The 25555-nt window shown below is 40.9% G+C and overlaps 1 protein-coding gene across 2 annotated transcripts in view; it reads right to left on the bottom strand.

Annotated features, from left to right (window-relative positions):
* Positions 1-281: 281 nt before the first annotated feature.
* Positions 282-25555, bottom strand: part of ADTRP (androgen dependent TFPI regulating protein) — a 30748-nt gene continuing 5474 nt past the window's right edge. The window contains exons 2-6 of one of the 2 annotated variants that reach the window (XM_056484935.1): positions 22847-22981; positions 21303-21404; positions 11875-11990; positions 8071-8222; positions 282-2161 (exon numbers count right to left, since the gene is read on the bottom strand). In XM_056484935.1, coding sequence (XP_056340910.1) covers positions 2118-2161; positions 8071-8222; positions 11875-11990; positions 21303-21404; positions 22847-22981 — 549 coding nt within the window. In that variant the 3' untranslated portion in view covers positions 282-2117. The remainder of the gene's footprint in view (positions 2162-8070; positions 8223-11874; positions 11991-21302; positions 21405-22846; positions 22982-25555) is intronic. The other variant, XM_056484936.1, reaches the window with a different exon arrangement.

A 25555-nucleotide genomic window follows, 5' to 3' on the forward strand; every position in this document is an offset into this window, starting at 1 on the left:
GCGGGCGCCTCATTCAGTAACAGCAGCTAATTTATACAGCCACGAACATCGGCGGCTATAAATAAACAGTTCCGACTGACTTTGCATGCTTAAAATGAAACGAGAGAGACCGATGGACTGGAATGAGAAATCTGGTGTAAATGTCGGCAAGGCCAGATCCTGACACAGGGTGTTTCAGTAAAGCCTTTTGAAAAATCACAGGGAAAATGTTGGTTTGTGAGCACTGACACATTTTCCTCCTCTCAGGGTTTTGTGGACATGGGCAAAAGGAACAAAGCAAATCTGAGATCCCAGCAGTTGTATTTTGGACACAGGCATTCCTCATTGCTTTCCAAAAGTGCATGACTGGAATCCAGCTTCTCTTCACACAGGATGTAGCATAGAGAAGTGCCTCTTCTGAGCCCTTTTCAAAGAAATAAACAACCTCCCTCATGATTCTCCTCAAAGTCCAGCAGCTCAGTCCCCACATCAGATCCCCAATGCACCCCTGGTGTAAGCAGGAGCTGAGGGTGAGGTCTGCTGTTTGTCTCCTCTGGTTGGAAGTGGAAAGACCTATCCCTCTGTGCTGGGGCCTAGGCTTCATTTCATTAATTTCATATTTTCATTTCAACTAAACTGTTTGTACTGGAGTATCAGTACAAAATAAAAGAATTTAAAAAGAAGAGAGGTAGAGACAAAAATACCAAAAACCCTGTACAGGGAGTTTCCATAACTTCCTCTTCTTCCCTAATTCCCTCCATGTTTTTTCTTCTGTCTCTCCAATATATTTCCTTTGACCAGCATCTCTCAGCTTCAAGAAGAAAGGAGGGAGGAGTGTGTTTATGTGTGGGCATGTGTAATTGCTTACATTCCCTTTGCAAAGTTAGCTGCAGTGAGTTATCTAGATAAGCTGGGAATTACTGAATGCATGCAGATCTCTCATTGAGTTCATTTAGTTTACAGTCTAGGCCTTGCATGTTAACTTCCCAGATTAGAATTTTTATCAGGTGCTTAACACATGAGAAGAACAATCTTATGTATACACATTATCTTTTTATTGCTCACAGGCAGCTTACAATGTGTTTCATTTTTACTAAGCTCCAGTGGCGTTTGAAAGGTGAAAATAATACCCCAGTGAACTGTGTGAGCAGTAGCTCTAAACGAGGGGTTTTGGCAATGAGGATGGAGTTAGACATTTAAGTATTGCAACTAGTTTCAAATCCTCTTTGAATGCAGAAATAATAAGAGAGATTTTTCTCTTTCACATTGACCATTAAGGAACACTTATGCTACTCTTGGTTTTGCATGTTTATTGGAGTTTGCAAAGCAGATCTCCAGTGTTTTGGATGTTAACAAAATGTTGAGGCTAATAACAGAAATCAACTATATTGAGGAAAATTAGTAAACATGTGAATGGAGTGTAATTATATGGCAGGCAGCTTTATGTTAAACAGTGCTTTAAATTAACATGCTTTCTGTCAAAGCAATCATACAGTCAGTATAATTAGGTTACTTTTGCTGCGAGATTAACTGAAACCAAGAAAAAGGAAGAAATTGTTGCCTTCACATTTCCTGTTAAAATGGAGGGTAGATATTAAGCATATTAATATTACAGAAAGTTTCTCGTTAGAAGAACTCGGCTTCTTGGTGAACTTTCTGAGCAGACATTTCTAATTACAGTGCTTGTTAGCCCAATTTGTTATCTAGCTAGCTTGGAAGTCACAGCACTGTTAAAATTATCTCTCCTCTTAATTTTTTCCAGACTTGATGAAGGGCAATCCAAACAAGAGCTGGCTTGCATTCACAGGTCTTTTACAGAGTGGTGCGAGGCTCATGAGAGAGTGCATTTACCAGTGACAACTTTTAACCACGGACACATCCTCACGTACGTTGTGCAAGAGATGAGAAATCTGTGTAAACAGATGAGCACAATTTTCTTATTCATAGCAGTTGCAGAGTTATCATGAAAGAGGCAAACATTTCATATTTTCCACCAGTTTTCCATATGTCTGATGTCATAATGTCTTCAACAGAAGCTGCAATGCATTGGAGAAAGGATTTATCACAGCTACATTTATTTTCCTCTACTTCATGGCTTGAGCATTCATGGAGAGATTGTTTGGCTTCAAGAGGAGGATTCACTTGCCTTTCCATTTGTGGTCCAGTATTACTATTGAATCTCCTGTTTGGAGACAGAGGAGAAGACATTATTGGGATGTTGGAGGGGGAAGGCACAACAGAGAAGTCCTTTCACACATCAGGCACGAGGAGGATGTGAAATTGGCCCCAGCCTCCCAACATCCCCAGGGACCTCTACCCATCTGGGAATGGGAGAAAATTGTGAGTGCATGTCTTGGATCAGCTGCTAATGCTCAAGTGCTGCAGAAGTCAAATGAGCCTGGGATGTCCCCAGCAAGTAACAGATTACTCAACAACTGAGGAATTATTTGAAATCTGCCATGGGCCACACCCACTGAGAATAATTGTGCTTTGCCAGTGGGAGAAAGTATCTGCCACCAAGAAAACCTAGTTTGTTGTAAGAGTATGTGAAAAGCTTTAAAAATAAAGCTTGTCTGGAAAGGCAGCAGATGTGTAATCGCTGCACTTGGGATATCTGGAGGATCCTCACATGGCTGGTCAGGACAGCACAGGACCCACTGAAATCCCACAGCTTTCTGAAGCACCAGTTATTGTGCTACTGTTGGGCAGCCAGTGTGGCAATAATCAACAGGTGCCTTTTCTAACACACTCTCTCAGCCTCCCTTCTTCCCCTCTGATGAGCATTTGCTCACAGAAAGCTCTCCTTTAAATGATCTTTCCTTGTCTGTAGACCTCAGAGGCTCTGAAACACTAACTGCTGGATTGTATTGGTGTGTACTGACCAAATAGATATTTGTGGGTGAGGAAAAAATACCCAAACCACAAAGAAAAAAAATGGCAGATCTAGGACCAGCATGTTAACCAGCACTTGTTAATGTCTGGCCTCCACTGATGAATTCATAAGCCCTGGTTTGCAAGAGGTTCTGATCCAGTCTGCCTCCTGTGGATATCCAGATAAACTTATCACCAAAAATAGGACCTGTGACAAATAGTGCAGGTTTCCTTTACACAGTCAGTCATCTCTGCCTGAGGGGTAAACTGCAGCTTTGGGAAGTGACAAATATGAAGGACATAAATGTGCCATCACAGGTTTGTGCTATGACTAGGATGGATGGATGAGTATAAAGTAAATATTCATATTTAGTTTGCAAAGTCTAGGATTTATATCCTGTAGAATCTGAGTTCCATTCATCATCAGCAGTATAGTGCAATCATGGATATAAACATTATTTGGTCACTGAAAGGAACAAATAGGTTCTGGACTCTTATTCTTTGTTTTAAAAGGAATAATACATCAAATCCTCCTGAGAAGAATCTCAGTTTAAAAATCCCACCTGGATACTGTAAACAAAGGGTGGAACCTATGTCTGGAGTAACAACTCCATCCAGAACATCAGCATTTTAACATTCATAAAAAAACTGCTATTGATAAGCCTGTATCAGCACAATGGTAGCACTGCTTCATACGCCACACAGTTGCCCTTTGCATCCCTTTATTTGCCATTTGGGTTCTGCAGTCTCAACAGCTGCTCGGAATAATGACAGCATCAAGAATTCAATCTTATTATAGTATTGCTTTGTATTGCACAGACTTGTGAGCTGTCACATAGGCTGGATTTCCCAAGGCTACAGGGTATTAAAGGAGCTTGGTTTCAAAAGCCCATAAATACAAAAAAATATCTCAGAGAAAGTAATCAGTTGTAAAACCATGTTATATGATTCTGGAAAACGCATTGAATGCAAAAATACTGCAAAAAGAAGAGGAAAAACAGGCTAAAGAAAAGATTGTTGTTTAACTGTATTTCAGCTTAGGTAAATAGGTTTCAGCAATGTCTTCCCAAGATACTTAAGACCTCATAGATCTAGAAGAGCTCATCTCTGCACTGGGCATGATAAAGTTTTCTCTGTTTCCTCAGAGCAATATCTCTTGTTCTTGTTGTGCTGCCTTATCCCTTGCAATATAATATCCTTAATTTTTGTTTTGCCCCTGACAGTGTTCCTCAGCTAGCTGCTGGCCAAAGCTTTCCCTTCTGGAGGACAGCAAGTGTCCAGGTGGATCTGTTGGAGCTGCTGCCCACTCCAACAATCAGCCTCCTTTCCTCCTCTGTTTGTCTCCCAAAGGAAAGTTCCATCACCTGGGGATAAGCATTTCTCTGGGAGAAGCCTTGCACCCACAAAGTGTTGCAAGGGGTTTGCCAGGTGTCCCTCAGGAGGCTTTTTAATCAGTGTGGAGCAAGTAGCTGTTTCTACCTATAGCTCCTCTCCAGCTGCATTTCGGAGTATTGAAATGAAGCAGCTGATTAATGTCTTTCTGGGGTTTTTTTTCAGATGTGTTAGAAGGAAGACAAATGAATGTGCTCCGTCATCAAATTCTGGTTCTAGATAAGAGACCTCACTTGAAAGATTGCTTTGTCTGATGTGGAGAATTTTGATCCACATTTCTCCCAAGGATTGTCCCAACAAGAGCAAACCCCAAGTGAGGACTGCTTTGTTTTATTTTTGAGGATTCTAGTTTGACTGGTCAAAGAAACATGAGATCAGTTGCCTGTGTGATGTTTTCCACCCATCAAGAATGGGAGAAACTATCACACGGTTCATCTTTGTACTCAGACCCTGCAGCCAAGTTCTTGGCTGAGGTAAATTTATGGCAGTAAAAGAATCAGCTCATTGTTTCTAATTATCCTCTTTGGAGTTCCTCTATTGCTCAACATTGTCTTGTACTCTAGAAACTCTGGGATTTAAAACAAAAAGAAGTCATTACTGGTACTATTTTCTGTGCCTCTCAGGCTGTGCAGCTGGGTTGCCTTAGTTACCACCAATCCAACTGTGCAAGGGGAGGGAGAGGAGAGGCACATGAGAGATAATACATTTTTAAAACCTCCAATACTGTATGAAACAGTTTGTCTATAAATAATAAAATGAATTTAGGGTCTGGCATCCTGAAAAGGAAACAAAAAAAAAAAGGTTGTATTATTCTACAGCCTAGATTTTCCAGCTCTCAGAAATGATACTGCATCTTTTCGGTCAAGGACAGGATGTAGATTTAACACTTACTTGCTTGAAGCTGGAAGCTGCCATCTATAGACTTTGGAATAAGTTGGAACTAAATACACCTTTAAGTGTGAAATAGAGTAAATATTTATGTAGCTGGTTTTAGGAAAAATGATAATGGCCTGGTGTTAAAAGAGAGCATGGAAGAGCCTGTATGAAGCACGGTGTGCTGTGGAACAACGTTCATTAGCAGTCTACAGGCTGCCACAGGATGTAAGTCCAGAGGCAAACCAGGTTTCCCACTCCGGTGGAGCTGTTTGTTAATCGCTTCTTGCACCTCTGAATAAACTCATCTGGGCAAGCATTCTTCCTTCAAGTGGGAAAGAAATAAAAAGAAGCAACAACCCTGATTTTTTTCCTTTGGGGAGGATCCTGGTGCCAGCATCCCAGTTGGAGAGCTCTGCCTTGTCAGATCCCACCAGCATCAGGACTAATTGTTTGGTGGCTTCAGGTGTTGTTAGACAAGGTGTTTTCAGATATGCCTATAAGAACCTAGTAGATAACTGCATTAACCTGTAGTCCAAACTGCCTTTGGGGAATGAGGAGGAAGCAAAAGAGAAATCAAAAGTACCCTTCCATGTACTTTGTCTTTTGAAGGAGGGAGGAGGTGGACAAGGTGGAGAGTATGGAAAGATGAAGACATCTGTTCTCTACCACCGCTGATTGTTTTGCCTTGGGGACCACGAGAGCTGTTTGTTTTTTGGGGTTTGGTTTTTGTTTGTTTGTTTGTTTGTTTTTTTCCCTGCAGGATCATTCCCACTGCATCCTCTGCCTTATTGTGATGGGAAGGAGACACAGGAAGGGGTAGAATGAAAGAGAGTACATGGAGCTATGTTTGCTGTGGGAACAAAGGTATGTTGGAATTACCTCTTCATTCAGTTTGCAGCTCTTTTTTCTCTGGCAATGCTGAACCAAAAATTTGTCTCAGTCAGGAATATATTAAAACTCTGGCACACTGTAATTTGGAATAGCTTCCCTGTGGCTATGTTTCAAGGCTTATTGGGACTTTGTTATTGATACCAGCTTAAGAAAATCCTACTCTTCTCTTGGGTGGACACAGCTGGGAAGCGGATCAGGAAAAACACTTGGCACCAACATGGTGAACTGTAACTCAAGGGGAGTGTCTTGCACGTGGATGAAAACACCATGTAATTGTAAAGGCCAGGATTTTGTGGCTCCTTTGAAAAACACCAACTATGCATGGAGAGGCAGACCCACCACACAGATGAGGCCTCCAGGGATTGCAAGAGCACACCAGATATCAATAGAGAATATTGTGTATTGTTTATACACATACTCTGAGGTTACATTCATGCTACCACAACTGGGGTGCTTTTCAGCCTCTCTGTGTGCACAGTAAAGTTGAGTGCTTGCCCCAGTTTCTTAAGTCAGCTGTTGAATGTGCATCTAATTTTTGCAGTTAATTTGATCTCTGCTTGGTGCAACATTTTGTCCAATCAGTTAACATTTTGGAAATAAAATTATTTTAATTCTGATTGTCTCCAGCTTATGCAGCAGGCATTCTCTAGGCCTAAAATTACTAAAATGTACTCAGCAATGAAAAAAATCTGATACATAGATGTATCAGATATCTCATATAAAGACTTACGCCATCATGTAGTGATGGTGTGGTCTTTGCTTAGTAATGGTTACAATTTATGTTATGCTTTATGTTTTAACAGAGCTAGTGCAGAAAGACTGCAGGTCTGTTTTCATTTACCAGCAATCCTCATCTCATATTATGTTTATGCAGGATAGAATGTAGCCAAATTCTCCAAACATGGACATGTAGAGCATGCATCTTGTTTGCAAAGGTAGCAAGCAGTGAAGTTGGTTATTCAGCACATTTGAAAGCCAATCTGCTGCTTTTAGGTAGCTGAGTATGGATGGTGAGAGACTAGCTACAGACATTCTACTTTGGCTTGACAGGCATGTGAGACTTTGCAAAATGGATCAGGCATCAAATGTTCCCTGAGAACAGAGGGAGGTTGTCTTATTTATTTTCAGAGGTGTTTTTGCAGTGTTTTTTCCTTTCATCAGAAAGCTAGTTTAAGAAATTGCAAATGTTCACACATTTGTCCTAAATAAAATACACACGTTTTCCTGACAGAAACACTTTCATCCTCAAAAATTCAATCTTGAATGAAAAAGGAGAGGAAACCAGGAGGAATAATAGTGACAGAAATAATAATAATAATAATAATAATAATAATAATAATAATAATAATAATAATAATAATAATAATAATAATAATAATAATAATAATATCCTATGACAAACCTCCAAAGGTGCTTTCTCAGTTCTCTTTCTTCCACTTGTTAAATACGCTTTTCTAAACTACCTTTTTTTTCCCCCCCTCCAACTGCCCATTATAGCCAAGGAAGCTGCTTTTCATTTTTTTAGGTCACTACTGATTATCCCACTACTAAAGCAGAAGGGAAAAGTTCTCAACAGTTTGTAAAACTTTCCGAAGTGCTGCTTTAGTCATGGAGCTGCTGCCACAGTGTTTTTGCTTGGATGCACTCATGCATTCCTGTAAATTTGCAGTAAACACTGCTATTCCCAGTCTGACAAACAACATGTGATGCAGGTGTAAGAGTTTTAGCCCAAACCATGTGGCTTCTCTGCCCCCTTCTTTGAGCAGGAATTAAAAATCCAGAGATTATGCTGGTAAGAGGTGCTTCTTGAGACAAATTAGAGGAAGCTGGTCCAACCCTTGTCTGGTAGGGTTGGGTTCCTTGCTCCAATTTGTTCTCTATTTGTTAGCACGGGGTTGGGACCCAACAATCACTGTCTTACACCCAAATGCCACCACCCCAACACCTTCCCCAGTGTACTCATGCCCCCTTCTTCTCCCTGCCTGCCTGGGCAATCACAGCAATTCATTTTAAGGGTATTTTTTTCATTTACATAGAGGTAACGAGAAAACTTGGACTGACCCCATATCATACGGTTGAGGAACTCTCCGAAGTTGTAGAAGGAGATGATGATGGCAAGGCTACCGGCAAAAAAGGCTGCTAGCCCAGGGGGGCTGAACAAAGCAAAGAGAGGATATACCCACTCTCCTGTTACTGAATGAATCCACAGGACCCTAGGCAAGGAAGGAGAGAAATTACCTTTGGTTAGGACCATTCAGTTAGAAGAACCACTTCAAAATTTCCAACTCCTGAGGGGCTGAGTTATCAAAACAGGCTTGATACAGAGAAAATTGGCTCGGATGTCAATACATCTCCTCAGCACTTGGGCTATTTGCTGTGAAGCACACTTGAGCACGTGCTAAATTAGATGTGTTTCAGTGCAGGTTGAAATGCACACAATATTCTGCTGTCACCCTGGTGGCATTGGCTATTAACAGCAGTAAAAGCACAGTAAAATAGCAAAATGTTCAGGAACGGGGATGTGCACTTGGCTATGCTAAATGAAGCTCATTCAAATAAGCTCTCACATATGTTTGCTCTTTAGATACAACAGCTTTTCAGCCCCCATCTAGATCCCTAGAGTCTGTGGAGACAGAGCTGTTCCTCCCTGTCTCAATCCTTCTGCTGTTGACCACTGTTTTGAGGAGTGGAAAGAAGTTTTCAGGAGGTGAGAGGGCAAGGGGAATTCTCCAGCACCTTTTCTTTTGTAAGAGAAGGAAAAGAAGAGGGATTAGGTGGGAAACAGATGTGGCTGCTTCACCCTTTTGTGCCAGAACTGTGTGCAAAGCATGATTTGTAAAAGAAGGAAAAGGAAGAGCATTAATATGCCTGCTTTATAGGGTTTCTTTTCTTCTAATTGTGTCCTCTCTTTCTGTCTTTTTTATTCTCTTAGAAAATTTCTTGTAGTGGCTGTCAGTTTGCTGGGAATACGTTCATTGTTTATGGCTCATAAGAGTGGTTTGTAGGGAATGCCTGAATTTAAGAATATAAAAGTGATCTTTATATATTGAGTACTGGAAAATATACTTTATTGGGAATTTTTTTTTTTTTTTTTTTTTTTTTTTTTTTTTTTTTTTTTGTGAATAAAAACCTCCTAAGAGGTTTAATTCTTTTTTAAAAAAACTATATCTGAGGATTATGGCATACTTTCCACCATCAGTGCTAACATGGGAATGCAATCACAATTTTTTCTGATGGCACCCAGCCTGCTACCTTACACTGAGCATCGTTCCTCAAAGAGAAGTGACAAACAGGATGCCACACTATCCTGAAACTGTGTCGTGACACTGAGGAATGGGAGTATGCTAAGGAGGAAAAAAAAGGCTAAAAAGATTCTTCTTCCTTTCTCTAGTAAAAGAAGGAAGGAGTGGGGCATTAAAAGGTGGTTTTGTCTTGCTTGTAAATTAAGAATTTACTATCCTCACCTAAGAGATAGAGTGGAGAAATGGAGGGGATTCGTAGTAGAGCTGTCTGGACTAAGCATGGAAATATTTAAATGCAAGGACTCATTTTTATGATTCATGATTCTTTCGTCTAATAAACAGAGCTGTGCAACACCTAAGTAATTAAAATTAGAAAACAAAAAAGCCTCCAGGAAAGGCCCCTGAGAGCTGAGCAGAAACACTGAAGTCCAGGTGCTAACTGGAGCCTGTGCAAATGTCAGCATGTATTCTTCAATGCACAGGACTCCTCTTTTCATATTTTATCTCCAACAGTAAAACAGAGAGTGACAACCACCTTTCTTTTGCATAACGAGGAACTAGATTATCTTTGTGCAATTTGGCCAGCTGGTGTGTCTCAAATGAAACACTCCAACCTGCATTTTCTAACCCAAATAAATGACTGTGCAGGAGTTCAAAGCCACAGTGATGCCCTGCTCAGAGGCAGGTGTCTGGTGCGAGGTGTAACTGGCTGCTCAATTCATCTGCTCTCTCGAAGGGACCAGTCACTTCTCAGCCCATTGGCACTGCAGCGATGGCAGTGACGGTCCAAGGAGAGGCTTGGAGGAAGGACTCTGTTTCTTGTGAAACATAAGGTGCCCAAACACTGCTATTAAATCACCAGGTTGTAGCACCAACAGTAAAATATGTACATGTGTTGAGATTTCAGTGCATGGGCCAGAAAGTTTTTCTGTTTGTTGAAAGGTGTTTTCTGTGGTTTGCAGGGCACCACAAAGTGAAAGCATAAAGGAAGCAGACAGAAGGTTCATTGCTGATTTGAAAACCGTATTGACATCTTAATATCTTTTATCCAGTCATTAGGGCCCTGGCACACAGGGAACAAGGACTCTAAGGGATCACCTTCCACTCAGGACCCTGGCAACAATGCAGCACCAACTCACAGAAGGTACTGGGGGGGCTTAAATGTGTTGATGCTTGTGTTGATCTTCATCCTTGTGGATTCAGGTCCTGATGTGAGCCATGTCTCCTGAGGGATGAAATTGCTCAGCTGATAGGGATTTTAGGGAAAAGCACAGCTCACATGGCTGTAAGAGCAGTCTGGTCTCAAATACAATAAAACCCAAATGTTTTCATAAGACAAGCAAAACAAAGCTGGTGTTAAGCAACTGGGTGAATCAGAACATAGAAAAGGAATTTAGGAAGCCATGGTCGTAATCCTATTAGACTCTGGGCTGGATTAGAATAAATGGCTCCTAATTTGCTTATGTAATGTATCAGTGAAGTCCCCTGTTTCCACAGCCACTCTGATGAGTTTCAAGTCACTCCAGTGTTTCATCTGAACAGTTTATTTTCTATTTCTGATTTTCACTCATGGGCTGAAGATGGTTTCTAGCTGAGAGTGAGAACTGGTCAGTAGGAATGGGAAGGATGGGTTTCCTCATAGTTCCAGTGACTTTTCAGAAGTGTTTGCATGAGGGCAAGTCACTTCTTGCTGACTAGTATCCTCTTGATGTTATACCAGTGTTCTGTATTCTTCACCCCAGAGCCTGGATGTTTCCTCAGCTCTGAAAAGTTGTATCACAGCATGCCCTGAAATTATACAGCCCCATTTCTGAGTTGGGTCTCAATATAAGGCATCCTCTGAGAAGTCTGAAGAACTTTGAAGTGTTGGCAGCTGCCCACTGTTACATGGGGTGGCAGTGCGTCCATATCCCAGCCCTGCAGCCAGGATGCAGTGAGCGAACCCACTCCAGGGGTTCATCACACAGCAGGCGGACAGATGGCTATGAGCTGTGGGAGGTGCTGATCAGATATATAGTTTATTCGCTCAGGATCATTCTCCAACAAGCTGGGGATCAACTGGTGCATTGCTGGAAATGTTCACAGGGTCCACTGGTGTAATGGGAAGTGTTGGTGGGGCAGATGCCTCCTCCCTACCCACCAGTTTGCACCTAACTCCAAGTATCATTTTCTGTCTCAAGTTTCTTAAACTAGCCACGTGTCCCTGCCAAACACTAAACTGGGTTTTACTCCTCTCCTGTTCCTATGACCTTTTGGGATTTGGTGGTTTTGTAATGAACAGAACAGCGATTGGAGGTTAATTTTATGGTACCAGTGGAAGTAAAAACTCCAGCTCAGAAGAAATTACTCAAATTATCCCTGAGTTTATGGCAATTAGGCTACTTTCTTATAAGAGGCCTTACAAGAGCAGGAGTCACTATGTAAGGTCTCAGGACCTGTATTGTGTTTGAGGAAACTTGCCTTGCTTACATTTGGAAATAGTTTTCATGGATCTCAGCTGAAGTTTAAATTATTTCTCCACAGAAAAGACTGCTGTCCTCCATGTGTCTGGGTGGGAACTTTAGATCTAAAGTACAATATTTAGCCTTATTTTAAAAAGAGGGAAAAATATTTAAGTTCTTACCAACTGATATAGAGAAAAGCGACAAATCCCAGTAGGATCAATCCCTTCTTCTTTGCTGGGTAACGATGTGGCAAGGCAAAGATTTCCAGGAGAGCAAATGGCAATACAGCTGTGTGCTGAGGAAAAAAGAGAATCTGTCACTGACAGATCACAGTGCCTTTAGTCATTACTGATCACAAAGTTCAGACCCCTGCTCAGAAGCAAAGAATTATTTAAGAATATGGAGTATAATTGTATACAAACATGCAGACTTCATTTTTTTCAATGCAGAAGTACCCCTAGAGTAATAACCACAAAAACTTTCTTGTTAATATGTCAAAATGAGGTTTGCCTGTAGCGTGGTGTATGTTTATAATAGGTAAGCTCTCTTTTTGCATTTTGTAATGCAATAATTTTTTTATAATTCTCATTAGAGTACAAAAGATATTGAACTCTATCGTTATGTGTGGTTGAGGATGTCAGTAGAGTGTTCCTTAAACTCACTAAGCAATTGCTGAATTGCCTTCATTTTCTCTTCTAGTAGTTATTGTATTTTATATAGTGTCATTTATTACTAGCTCCTGTGCAATCCCAATGTGTCATGCTTCCCTTTGTAAATGGAAAAATGGGATTGTAAACATACAGGAGACTTCAGTTAGCTGTGATTGAAGGTGATGAAGGAACTTCAAACAAGCTTATCCCAGAGTAGTTAAATTGATAGAGGAAGGTGTTTTTTTCTCGCTCTCTTTTTTTCTTTTCTCTTGTTGAAGAGTTTGAATTGTAGCTTCAGTGTCAAGGACTTTAATGATAACTGTCTGACCATGGAGGATTTTAACCTGCTTGGTTGATTGCAGAGGTCTTATATCAGTACAAGTGATTCTTGGATTCATTTAACTAGAAAAATATCTTCAGTGCACATAGTTTTTGTATATAATCCCTGTAACTTCTTTTAGTCAGAAATCTATGTGTTAAGCTGCTTTCAAAAAGATTTAAAAGAGTTTATTTTCCATAGCTGAACAATAGTTTGTCCTTGAACAAAACCCAAAATGCCCATGGCAAGGCAGCAGTGATGGAAAACCTGCACCTTGTCCTCATTTTTGGGCTTTAGCCTAAGCCTTTGGCTGGCACGCTGATTTAGAGCACCTCATTTTGATAGGTATTTTGGAGGATACCCAGGAAAGAGCAGCACAAAGATCCAGAAAGTATGAACAGTGAAGCAGCCCAAAGGCTGGCATAGAAATTGTGAATGCACTGAACGTGTTGCTGCATCTAGAGAGGGAAGGAGAAAGAGAAGTTTCAAAGGTTTAAGGGATTGATGCAGTGATGACTGTGAGGGGCGCGAGTTCTGTGTCCATCGTGTCCATGTCCAGGGTTGGGTGGCTCAGTGCTCCACAAGAGAGATGTGGCTTCATGCTGGGAAGCACACAGACAAGGTGTGGACAGCAGGATATGGTCATAGGGAGAGGCTGGGGGTGGTGAGGGGCATCCTGCTGCTCAAACATACCCTGCATTGGCACTGCTGCTGAGCAGCAGGCTGGTGGTGCCTGCAAAAGATTGCTGGGAGATCTGCTCTTTAGTCTGGGCTGGTTTAGAAAAGGCTGATACACTTTACTACTCATTTTTGTCAGGCTCCTCCACTTATGTAGGAGTTAGAGAAAACACTCAGGGGCCTATAAATCAAAAGAAGCTTGAAAGTTACTGGCAAAACTGGAAAATTTGACTGCTTTTGGGAATAGCCAGGAGCTTAGTGGAAAGGGTAGGTTGAAATTTCTGCTCTTCCTGGTTTGATGGCCTTTCCACTGCTTGTAAGAATGTTTCCACATCCAAGGACAGCAAAAGCATACAGGAGTGGGATGGTCTACTCTTGTTTTGCAAACAGTTTCTTAAAGGTCTTGGAGCTATCCTGATTGGAAAAAGAAATGCAAAAAAGCAAAATAAAATTTGTTGTGGCATAGGAAATCTGCAATTTGCTCTCTTCCCAAGTCTAGTGATGTCACTGGCCCGTGACTGTGCTGTGTTTCCATTCAAATAATTGTTGTATCTTTTAAAATATATTTTACTGTGCATATTAACTAGATATTTTTTTGTAGAGTCATTTAAATTTGCTGTGAAAATGCCTTCTTGAGACAGATTTCTACAACAGTTCTCAGCTTCCTCAAGGACTCCCAGGATGATTTTTAAAATTTTATTTTTTTCCTTTGTGGATATCAAGGGTTGGGGTTTTTTTTCATTTTTCCCCTCTGCCCCGCAGTTCCTTCTCATGTATACATACACCCCAGACTTGTAAACATGTGGGAAAATCTTCCCTTCCACTTCTGCTACCCCAGAGTCTATATCTGCCAAGCTGAATTTGTGCATTAACAGTAAAATCACAGAGGAATTCCTATTGAATTCTGGAGCAAGTTTATGACAGCAGATGCATTTTTGTGGAGGAGACACCAGGGGAATGTGTGTATGGCTACAGGGCTCAGAGCCTGCCCTTTGCCTACAACACAGTTGGCTTTCCACAAGATTTCCCTCTCTCAGCCCAGAGACGTTGACTTTGGCAACATCATTAGTGATATACCATATATCATGCTTAATCAGATCTGCTGAAAGGCTATAAAGGCTTCTCATATCCTTCTCTTAAAAAAAAAAATATTAAAAAAGATATTTTCTCATCTGCATTATTTTTAACCATAGGTCTCTGATGCATAGTCATTAAATATATTTTCAATCCTACTTAGCAGTGTTTCATATTCTTAAACTGACGTATGTCTGAGGAGCACAGTATTTGTATGGGGCCAAATTAAAATATAAAGTTTTGCCTCTTCCTTTAAAGAAAACTTAATTATTAAGCTTAGATTGACACAGATCAAAACATTGGCAAAACTTGGTGGAAACAGTGACTCATTTTTTATTTCAATTAACAGTTTCTCAGTTTCACATATAAACAGTGAAACTGTCAAAAATAATTATCACAGAGGGAGGGAAAAAAAAAGACCCTATTTTACTTCAAGGTAAGGAAAACAGGCTAAAACAATAGCTGTGTGTACTGATCAGGCTACCAAAATAAATCAGAGAGCTTTTCCCTACTCTTGGCAGGGATCCTGTTGATATTTTTTTTAATGTTTTTTGAAATATTAATGTATTTATTAGTCTAACAACCTCTGTTTGTTGAGGAAAGCTTTCAGCTTACAAATTTTGCAAGGGCAGAAATTTTTTTTCTTTCTTTCTTTCTATAGTGAAGAGGTAAAAGTGATATGAGTTTCAAAATTATCAGAGACTATTATAAGTTGACTAATCACACTTTTTGCCTGAATTCTGCTTCCAAACATTCAATTTTAAAATTCTTTGTGTCTCTTTCTGACAGTCACTATGATTTTCCAGTTTGTTCTAGTTTCTTCGCTTCTTTCCTGAAAAACTCAGGTGAATGTGAACTAGTTATAAAATTAAAAATTTATTTTTGTTGCTCATACAAACTGTGGCATATGAATACAGGGGGAAGAGAGTTTCTTAAACATATTCTGAACTTGATCTCAAATATTGGCACATGAACTTATCTCCTGCAGACAAGAACATTCCCCTGCTTCTTTACTTTTTGTTTCCTACCCTGTGTTGTATGTTTCCCAGGATACGTTTCAGGTTCACAAGTTTAAGCTGAGATAAATAGTCCTCTCTGAATATTATTTCCAGTGCCTGCTAAGACCATATGGAATTTTTACTTCCCATATTTTGAGTAATTTGTGTATTTATTTAATGCTATATCCTCATTTTGCCGTTGAGAATTCGAGTGAGAGCGAGTTTCCTGGGGCTGAGAGGACGGGGTTGGGTAGAGTTTGTGCTCAGCTGCAGGCTCCAGCCTAGGCTGAGCTCTGAGCCCATGAATAATCTCCCCAGAGCTGCTGAGATCACTCGTGCTCCTGACGCGTGTATCGCAGTTCACTCGGTGTGACCTTGTTTGACTCCAGAGCGAAGGAAATGATGCCTGGGTTGACCAGAGCTGTTTGTTTCTAATTTGTCTGCATCTACATACCCTCCATGTCTGCTTTCCATTAGCATGTGAGACTTTAGGGAGGGATCTTTTCACAAACAGTTTCCACTGGCCAAACTAAACTCCGCTGGGCACAGTTGGAGACCATCAAGTGCTTTTGAAAAAGTGCCTGTGTTTCTCCTTTCAGACCAATTCCCTGCAGAGCCTGTGTGCTGACAACCAGTCGTGGCCCATACTCACACTTCTCTCTTCCCCATCGGTATGTCGCTGCAAAGGAAAAGGAAAAACCCACTTTGGTGTTGCCTTATGAGGCTCATAAGCCAGTGTTCATTGGTTGTCCCTTGAGGTGTTTACTCAGATTCTCAGCTCTTTGTTGGGAAACGTCCTCTTGTCTATGGAAATTTCCTGCAGTTGGATGCTTTCATGAACAATTACAGCCTGAGCATAATAAAGCTAAATGGCTTCCTGTCACCATAACCTCTGTTTAGTTTTATACTCATAATTTTCCAAATCTCTGTATGGTCTCTCCTTTCTTGGCTTAGTTTAGGAACTAATTCCCTCTTTTGATTTATTTTGATATTATTTTGTCCATGTTCAAATGCCTCCATCGAAATTTTCTTTTGCAATCTCCCTCTATACATTTTTCTTCTTCTCTTAACCCCCCTTAATTTGTCAGGGTGGAAAGGGCTTAAGCATAATCGCTTATTTTATTTCCTTAACTAGTACCTTGCCATTTTTGGTTGAAGAAATAATTCTCTCTTAGGGTTGCTACATGTCTCTTGTGTTTCCAACCATCAATGCATTTTCAGGGAATCACAGATTTATTTTATGGATTGAGTGGGGGGCACTGGGAGTCCTGTTACTGAGCAGGTGTGGTGGCAGATTAGTGAGGAAGCTATTGCTCAATTTAATTCCAGAAGCACTCCTCTCTGAACCATCAGCTACTATCTGTTTCTGCCTTTTCCAGATCCATTCATGCTCACCTGTATTTTTTTCTTAAACATGTAGGTAGTTTGGAAGTGTTATCATGAAAAAATGGATGAAACATTAGACCAATTGTATGATCAAAGGTAAAAGAGATAAAGTTTCTTGCCTGCACACATGCATTTTTGGGAATAAGGCCCTGGCTGAATATCCTATTGCTTACTAGCAAATGTTTTGTCTCAATGTCAGTGCCAGAATTTTAATTGCCTTTCTCCCTGACATTAGATATGTAGTCTAAGAAACTGATGTTGCACTGCAGCTGGAGGATGACATGAGGCTGAAGTGACACATCCTTTGCCGTGGAATATTTTTTTCCAGCTGTTCCTTTGCAGGGAGGGTTAGGGAGACTGCACCTGTGCACACTGGGGTAGCAGCAGCCCGGGAGGATTCCCTGCCATAATATTTGTCTGTGAAGCACATACTTTCTCCCTGAGGAAATGGGCTTATGTCAACAAAAATGGAAACTTCAAAAAAAATCTGCGTAGTGCTGGGAAAAGCTAAGCATCTTTGCTCTTATATGTGTGGGGTGATTAATTTTGTGTGCCATATTCCTCACACACACATTCTTCTTCTTTTGCCAAAAGCTGAATGTAATTGGCAGCCTGTGAATGTCCATAGTTGCCAGACAGCTTAAAATTGAGATACTGTGAAATGCAAACAAATGGAAATGTTTCTCCCTTGTATAAATATGCAAGAATTATTAAGCATTAAATAACGCTTGCAAAGAGAATCATTTAAGATGGCCAAAGATGAACCTGAGGTTCTTCTCATGTTCACACCTGGAGTAGGAGTCAAGTTTGAGTGGCCTGGATTGAGAGGGTTCTGCCCTACAAACTAAAATTGTGCCCCCTTTTTTGGTTAGTGATACAGCAGCTTCCTAAAATAGCTGTAGTAAGATGTAATCCTTCACACAGTTACCCTCATATGAGAGAAACTTATATTCACATAACTTACATTTCTTCCAGATAGATCATACTGATCTGAAATACCATTTCTGTTGATGTACATGTGTCCACACTGGGGAAGGTGAGGTTTAGCTAGGTAGGCAGAACACAAGCAGCTTGTATATACCAAGAAGGTCCAAGAAGAGAGGGGACATAGTGAGTCCTGCTGGTATTCCTGCTATCAGGACATCGATGGCCTGCTTCAGTGAAGGAAAATTACTTGTCTGTATCTTGCTGGTTCTCTCACTCACTTGCATTTTTGTTTTTTTTTTATTTTCAGATACAGCTTAGCCACAACAAGGCTAAGTACAAAGGAGCTCCAGAAGCTCAGGGAACGGGGGATGTGTTGTCATCTTTGCTGAAAGTCTGCCAGGTAAGAGATGTTTTTTCTGAACTTCCATTTACCTTCCTTCCTTGTCTATTCTCAGCTTTTTAGCTTACAAAATCTTCTGAACATGCACAATTCATAACCATGTGCCAGTAGAGTGCCTGGGGAACTAAAATGCTGGTTTTTGTAAGGGTGAAAGGGTAACACAGCTACAGGGTAAATTAGAAAAAGAGGTGGCCAAACTCAACTTAGCTGCAGTTTGAAAATAAAGAAAATTGTGCTTTTGAGAAGAGCTGTGCCAACAGACTGAAAATATAAATCTTCTTTGATGAAAACACAATTGTACCATTACCATTTTTGTGAACACATCTGCTCAACATTTATATGTATCTTTTGTTATAGATCAAAAATATTTTTGAGTTATCTCTTCTGACCCACAAATGGCCTACTTTATTTAGGATTTAATTCTGTCAGACCCTTCAAAGTGTAGTGTTCCCCAATACTGCCATTAAGTTGAATAATACATGCACATGGTTTAATCCAAGCTGTTTCCAGCAGTTAGTCTCCTTCTGGAGAGTATCCAGATGTTGCTTGAAAAGAGATGACTGGGAAAGAAATAAACAAATTCACTTGACGAATTGGCCAGAGTATCTTTTGTCTCAGCCATCTTCTACTTCAAAAATCTTGTTCAAATAAAATAATTGTGCTTGAGACATAAGTAGAGAGGACTTTTTTCATCCCGAAAGGTCAAGGTTTTTGTATAAAAACAGTAAAACATAATTATCCCAGGCAAACAGAAGTGGAACCTGAGGCCCAGCCTCTGGGTTAAACTCAATAGTATAGCAAAGAGAGAAACCTAGATAGTCTGGAATATTTGGTCTCCTTCAAATGTGAACAAAATTCCTTTCTATAGTTACCATCCTGTCTGCAAAACAAAATGTTTCTGCTCAGAGTGCAAAAACATGGCTCAGTTATAGTGCTCACTCTGCAACTCTGGGCTACCAGGTGGGCAACAACAACTGTTTCTCACTGTAAGAGCAGTCCATGTGAGGAAAAAAAATTGTTGTTTATTTCTGCAAGGAAGATGCTACAGCATCACTACAAAGCCAAGGAGCTCCTGAAATGGGTTTGCATGGTTATTTTTTAGGTTCACTCTCCGGTTGCACAACAACACATGCTTTCCCTATTTACAACATTAAAATAGACTGAGATTTTTAAAAAAGCACTCCCACTTCAAATGATATGGTACTGATGGTTACTACTGATACACCCATGTCTTTCTCCTCCAAATCCAGCTACATGCTCCTTCAATCTGCCGTGAAATCCCTGTAATCTCAGAGCCATAATGTAATAGCAATATGCAAGGAAATGAACCCAAAGAAAAAGTGTCTGCTTGGCAATCAGAACTTGGAGATTGTCCCTTAAAGTGTTGCTATGTCCCTGGTTCTCCCTAGTGTTTTCTGCAGATATTTTGTGTTGGAAGAAGGAAATGCCTCAACTAATCCTGAAGGCACCTGTTGGAAGGTGCTCTAAAACACTAGGATTGTCAAAGCAGGGATCAGTCTATGCTGGTGGCAGATGTTTTATGCTTGGAAGGAAAATTTCCTACCGAGGAACTGTCAAGCACAAGATGTCTGCAGTGTATTAAAAGCTTTAGAAATAAAATACCTGGTTGTGATAGAGGTTTGCTTTTTATGTGAAGTTTCTCTCTCGTCAAAATAATTCTCAGGAAGAATTGTTTTTCCTTTTTTAACACTTGTTTTTGACATTTCTGATATAGAAAAGCTTTTTGTTGTAGTCAAAATGACTCTGTTATGAAATGTAGATGTAGGTAGGGTAAGAAGAAGTTATAACAGATGTGTTTGAGGGGTTCCTGCAAAGAATTCTTGCACATAAAATAAAAATGTATGCCTTAACACCTCTCAACCTTCCCATGTCATAAATAAACGTGGAAATGGAAAGGGCAAATTCTCAGCTGTGAGCCAGGATTAAAACAAGCAGCAAAGCCTATCTTCTCTGAGCTTCACTTTGTGCTACCCCCTCTCCCCCCTTGCCCAGCACCTTCACCACTGTGAGGATTTTAAACCAGTTGCCCATACTAAATCCTGGACCTTAAACCAGCATGGTGCTGAGGATATGAAGAATCTTTCATTTTGGTGGAGGATGGTTTTCAGAAAGAGCAGTGCCCTTTTGCAGCTGTGCAGAGGTTTGGACAGCCACAGAAAGGTCCTGGTGGAAATGCATTTGTGGACAGAGAGCAGGTGATGAGGTTAAAAGTGCACGATGGCTGTGGTTCACCTCTCGGGTATCAGCAATGCGGACATGCCTCTGTGTGTTTGGATTCCAGTCACACGACTCTGAGTGCACCTGTCTAAACCAAGGGGCTGCTCGAACCTCGAGCAACTGTCCTCAGCCAGACACCCCAAACACTCACAGATTTACCTTCAACACTCACTGGGGACTGCTGCAGTGGATGGCAAGGCACTGCTCTTAAGAAATGAGGTCTAGAGAGAAATGAGTCTTCTATGTGATTATTTCATGCTTTTTGGCTTCTCTGATTCAGCCTAGCGCTGAACCTCTCCCACTTCCCATTCGCCCCATGAGGCCTCCCTGACCTTGCAATCCACCCACAGTTTCCATGTTACTGTCAGCCTCCTTTCACTTGACTGATGAGAAATATGTGATTATTCAACACATCATAAAAACGGCCAGAGCAAATGAAGGAGAAATCTGGAAAGTATTTATAGAAAATCTGTAAACAATCATTGCAATCCAGCTATTCAAAGCTGTGCACACATTAGCTTATTAGCTGTAGAGCTGTCAGATTCTCTTTTGTTATTTCACCTTTTTTAAAAATTAAGGGCTGCTTTGTTACACTCACAGCCATTTTGTATTTCAGAGACTTCTGTTGGCAGACACAATTTCTTTTTTGAGCTGCAATAAGTGAGATTTTCTTTTCTTATGACTACACATCATTTCATTGACTTCAGAGGTTTGACAAGCACCGATTCACTGATGCTCCTTGTGTTCTTGAGGCAGCTTCAAGCACATGCATCTGATTGCTGCATACAGCTCAACATCAGATTCAGATAAGCAGGAAGGAGGAGGTGAGAAAGGAAAAGCTGTGAAGCTCTTGTGGAAAATGGCACAATGCAGTGGTGGGGCACAAGCTGCAAAGTCTCTCTTTTCTCTGCAAGAGGCTGAGGTGTTTCTTACTCACCATAGCATGATTTAACCAGAGCGGGATGACTCCATCAAGGCTTTTGGGGTAAACCAGCTCTCTGTTGTAGGTATACAGTGTCCAAAAGGATATACACACAAACTGGAATCAAAATGCAAAATGAAAGAAGTTTAAAAATGTCAGATTCTCTTTTTTTGTCAGACAAAACTGATAGGATTTGGTTAGTGCTTTCATTTCTGAGAAGGCCAAACATCTCCCTGTTTTTTTACATGAAAAATGATGACATTGCCAGATAAACTCATGTTATCTCACATTTACTCAGAAATGCAGTGCTCTGTGTTGATACTGAGAGAAAAAAAACCTGGCTTTATAAACTGCCAACACTGACATTTTCTGTGGAATCTGAGATTAGCTGCTGCTTTTTTTCCCCCTCTTTCCCTTTCCCTTTGCAAATGGGCTCCTTTGATGGTCAAGTAGTTCTCCTCAAGGGGCTGTCTGTCAAGCCTTTGTTTTGCTCCGTAACAAAATAAAAACAGATCTTCATAAGGCAGTTCACATAAACTTACCCTTCACAATTCATGAGCCTAATTCCTAAACTGCAGGTGAAAGCTGCACACTGTGGGCACCCTTTTTTTTTTTCTCAACAGATCAGGAATTACAGTGGGACAACTTAACTGGAGGAAATGATCCCTGGTATCAGTTACTGATACCTGATTTGCAGTTTTTGGCTCAGCTTTGTATTTGAGCACACTTTGTGCTTGGGGATAGAAATGAGGGGTGTGAGAAGCTGGAAGAGTGAGATGAGTCCTGCAGGCATGGTGAGGATGCCTGGTGGGATATGACAGCAGCATACTGAACACTGCTATGCAGGGAAGATAATTATCCAGTCTCTCTGGCTCCATCCCTAGCAGGGTTTTTTATGGAGCCAGCTAGCTGAGCTGCTTGTGCACCATGTTTAAGCAGTGTTTCTCAGCCCTCTGAGATTCAGCAGTGGCTGCAGGCATCACTCTCACAGAGCGTACCTAGGTGTATAAATAACCCATCAGTTCCTGTCCATCCCATGGCATCTTGATAAACAGCATTGTCTGTGAGGGAGTAGGTGATCCATGATGAATCTGATGTAGGCTGTGACTATAATTATTTTTCCGTGAATCTGTTTCTCTCTAGTGCTTATTTAAAGCTACTCTGGTGTCGAAGGAGGAGATGGGAGGTTTTGCTGCCTCTTAGGTACCCTCTTGTGTCCTCCTGACCTGTGCTGCCCTTTAGAGAAAAGCCCTAAGTTGATAAATCCACGGCTATTTGGACCGTGAGATTAACAGAGAGGTTGCGCCTCGTTCACCCTGTGGGGTCAATCTGTGTCCACTTGAGGACAGCAACCCTAATGTTTGTGCAAGAGGCTTTGCTCTCAACCATGACAAGCTCAGCATTGTTTCTTCTTCTAAATAGTCCAAATCCATTCAAAATTCAATGGTAGAAGAAAGCCCTTAGTTCTTATCTATTTCATACACATTCTTTTGGTACTATGCACCCCTAATTATTTATGCAAATGTTTTTTTTCACATACTGAGACAAAGGGTACTTACTGTGGACACTGGGAAGGCCAGGACACTGAAAAGAAGGTCTCTGCTGGAAATTACGCACTTAGCACATCGCAGTTTCTTAATCAGTCTCAACACATCAGCGAGGAAGGACACCCCATAGAAGACAGCCTGCAAAACCTAAAGCAATTACACCTAATGAGGGAAACTCATCCAGCTTTCATTAGCATGCTCCTCAATGAAATCTGTTCTTGCTCTTCAGGGAGCTGTTTTGTTTGTAAGCTGCAAGCCTGTGTGAGGAAAATAGCTGTTGGCTAAATCTCTTTTACTAACCCAAACTGCTCAAATAAAGTTGGTCAGGAGTTTTACTTTAACAGTATCCCGGGTAACAGACTAAACAGAGATGTGTGATGTGATTCAGGTATGTAGAGTGAAAGGACATCTTGAAAGCCAGCTATGTCACACTTCCTATGTTGATGGTTGACCACTGGATGTATCTGAGCAGGAGAGAACAAATTGTGCCAGGACATTTTCCTGTAAAGCAATTGCTAGATAGCTTTTCCACTATTTAGCCAACACAAGTTCTTCTTTCTAGGGACTCACAGTGCAGTTGATCTCAGTGCCAAGTAGCTCAAAATGATCTAAGGTGAGAATTAGGCACAGAAGTTACAAAAACAGAACCTCTTTTGCTGAACTCAAAGGGATTTAAGAAAGATTTCAAATGCTTAGAAGCAAAGATCCAGACGTCACCAAGTAAAAATGAAGTTTTACTGAAGTTTAAATGAAATTATTTATAACTAATGAATTTTAGGGTTGGGAGGTTGTGTTTTGGTTTGAAGTTTTTTTCATTCTTTCTTTAAATCATTTATAAGTAGTGAGAGTGGGACTTTTGGGGGAGGACACTAGGAGGATTTGGTAAAGAATCAGATACATGCACAGTGACAAAGCAGAGTTCTCCAAATAATGAGTAAAATTGTCATATTACTGTGGTTTAACTCAATATTGCATGTCTAATTATCTCATTTTCTCTCCTAACACTACACAGCAGATCAAGAAGAACCAGGTTTGTCAGACACACAAAGGCAGAATAGAACCTTGCAGAAAAATACTCCCACTGTCTTGCATTGAGCACCGAGTCAGTTCAGTTCACTTAACTCATGAGGCGACCTCTACTTTTTAAGGCTAGGTTGTCCCAGAGTGATGAATATGGGAAATGCAGCCTACTGCAAACACTGGATCAGCTAGTGGTGCTTAAATGGAAAGAGGGCTACAGCTTTCAGGATGAGATCTCTTTTGCCATGATCTTACTCTGAATCAGATATTTATTTAGAGCAAAGACTCTGAAGCTGTGGCTGGTTACTTCATCAGTTTCTGAAGAAGCTGAAAAGGGTGGTGCTTGGGAGGAGACAGGATTAGTGCAATGTTTTTCCATTAGAAATTCATTTATTATCAAATACATGCGGGGATGAGGAGACTATGATCTCATCATGCCTGTTGTCAAACAAGGGCTTCTGCAAGATTTAGTTTCCAGAGACTGAGTCTTCCTGGGCAACAGAATGACCATAGTTTGCAGTTGTCTGCAACCATGCCCAAACATTTTGTTTCTTCCCAGCACAAGGAAAAGGTACAGTCTTCCTTCCCTATCCTTTCCAAATGCCAGGGAACCAGGACAGTAAGTACCACTGCTGGATTGTCTCTCTCCCTGTTCAGACCCACAGCAGTGGGGATAGGGAGGTTGTGACACAGACTGGGTAACTGGCCCAGGGTCACCCAGGACCAGGTGCATCACCCAATTCAGCTGCAGAGCCCCATGTTTCCTATCAAGGCCTGCAATGAACAAACATATCCTTACGTAAAAAAAACCCAAGTAGCTTCATCAGAACCCACACAGGTTTTTTTCAATTCTGAGGCACCCAAAGCGCTCTTACAAGTGTGATTTTCCCCTCCCCATTATCACAATTAGCAGGCACTATTTCAGCCAGTAGGAACTCAGCCCTCCAAGTCATGACTCTGGTCCAGTAAAGTCCGTGTGGGGTGCAGTGTACTTAGACACAAACACATGTTCAGCCCAAATGTCTGTCCCAATCCTTGGTCTCACCAATGCCAAGTCCTTGAGGAGCTAAGAAAAGCCTGGTAATAAACAGAAGCTCTTGTTATACCCTGTAGAGTCAGCAGTAACTTTCTGTAAAAAGCATGAAAAATGAACATGAGGGTGGTGACAGTCCAGTGACACATGGTGACTAATTGCCAATAAAGCAATTAGGGAGAAGCCTGGTTCCCAGAGGATGGGGCTATTATTATCTTGTTCATGGCCAGCCTTACATTAATCATGGGACAGGGATAGGCTGCTTCTCTCCCCGCTTCAAAATTAACTAAAATAAACATTACTGAAAAGAAACAGTCCCAAAACAGCCACATTCTCAGCCTGGTAAATATTCTGTTATACACAGGGGAGGACAATGTTATCTTCTGTATGGAAAATTCTTATCTGAATGTGTAACCTGACCCATTTCTCTGGCTAAACACAGAGAAGAACAACTCCTGAAGAAGTCTGAACTCAGCCTCAGGAGCTTGGATTTGTGCTGCTGTAGCTCTACTTTTGTTCATCACCATAGTTTCAACGGTTTTTCAGACACTTTAGTGATCACCCTGTATTTCCAAGAGCAATGGAAGGTTATACAAGTAATTTTCAAACTAGAAAACTGAACTTAGCAGGATTGTCCCTAGTACTGCACAGTCTGGCATTGTACACCC

Source organism: Oenanthe melanoleuca, chromosome 2 (genome assembly GCF_029582105.1).
Source record: "Oenanthe melanoleuca isolate GR-GAL-2019-014 chromosome 2, OMel1.0, whole genome shotgun sequence".
NCBI classification, from domain to species: Eukaryota; Metazoa; Chordata; class Aves; order Passeriformes; family Muscicapidae; genus Oenanthe; species Oenanthe melanoleuca.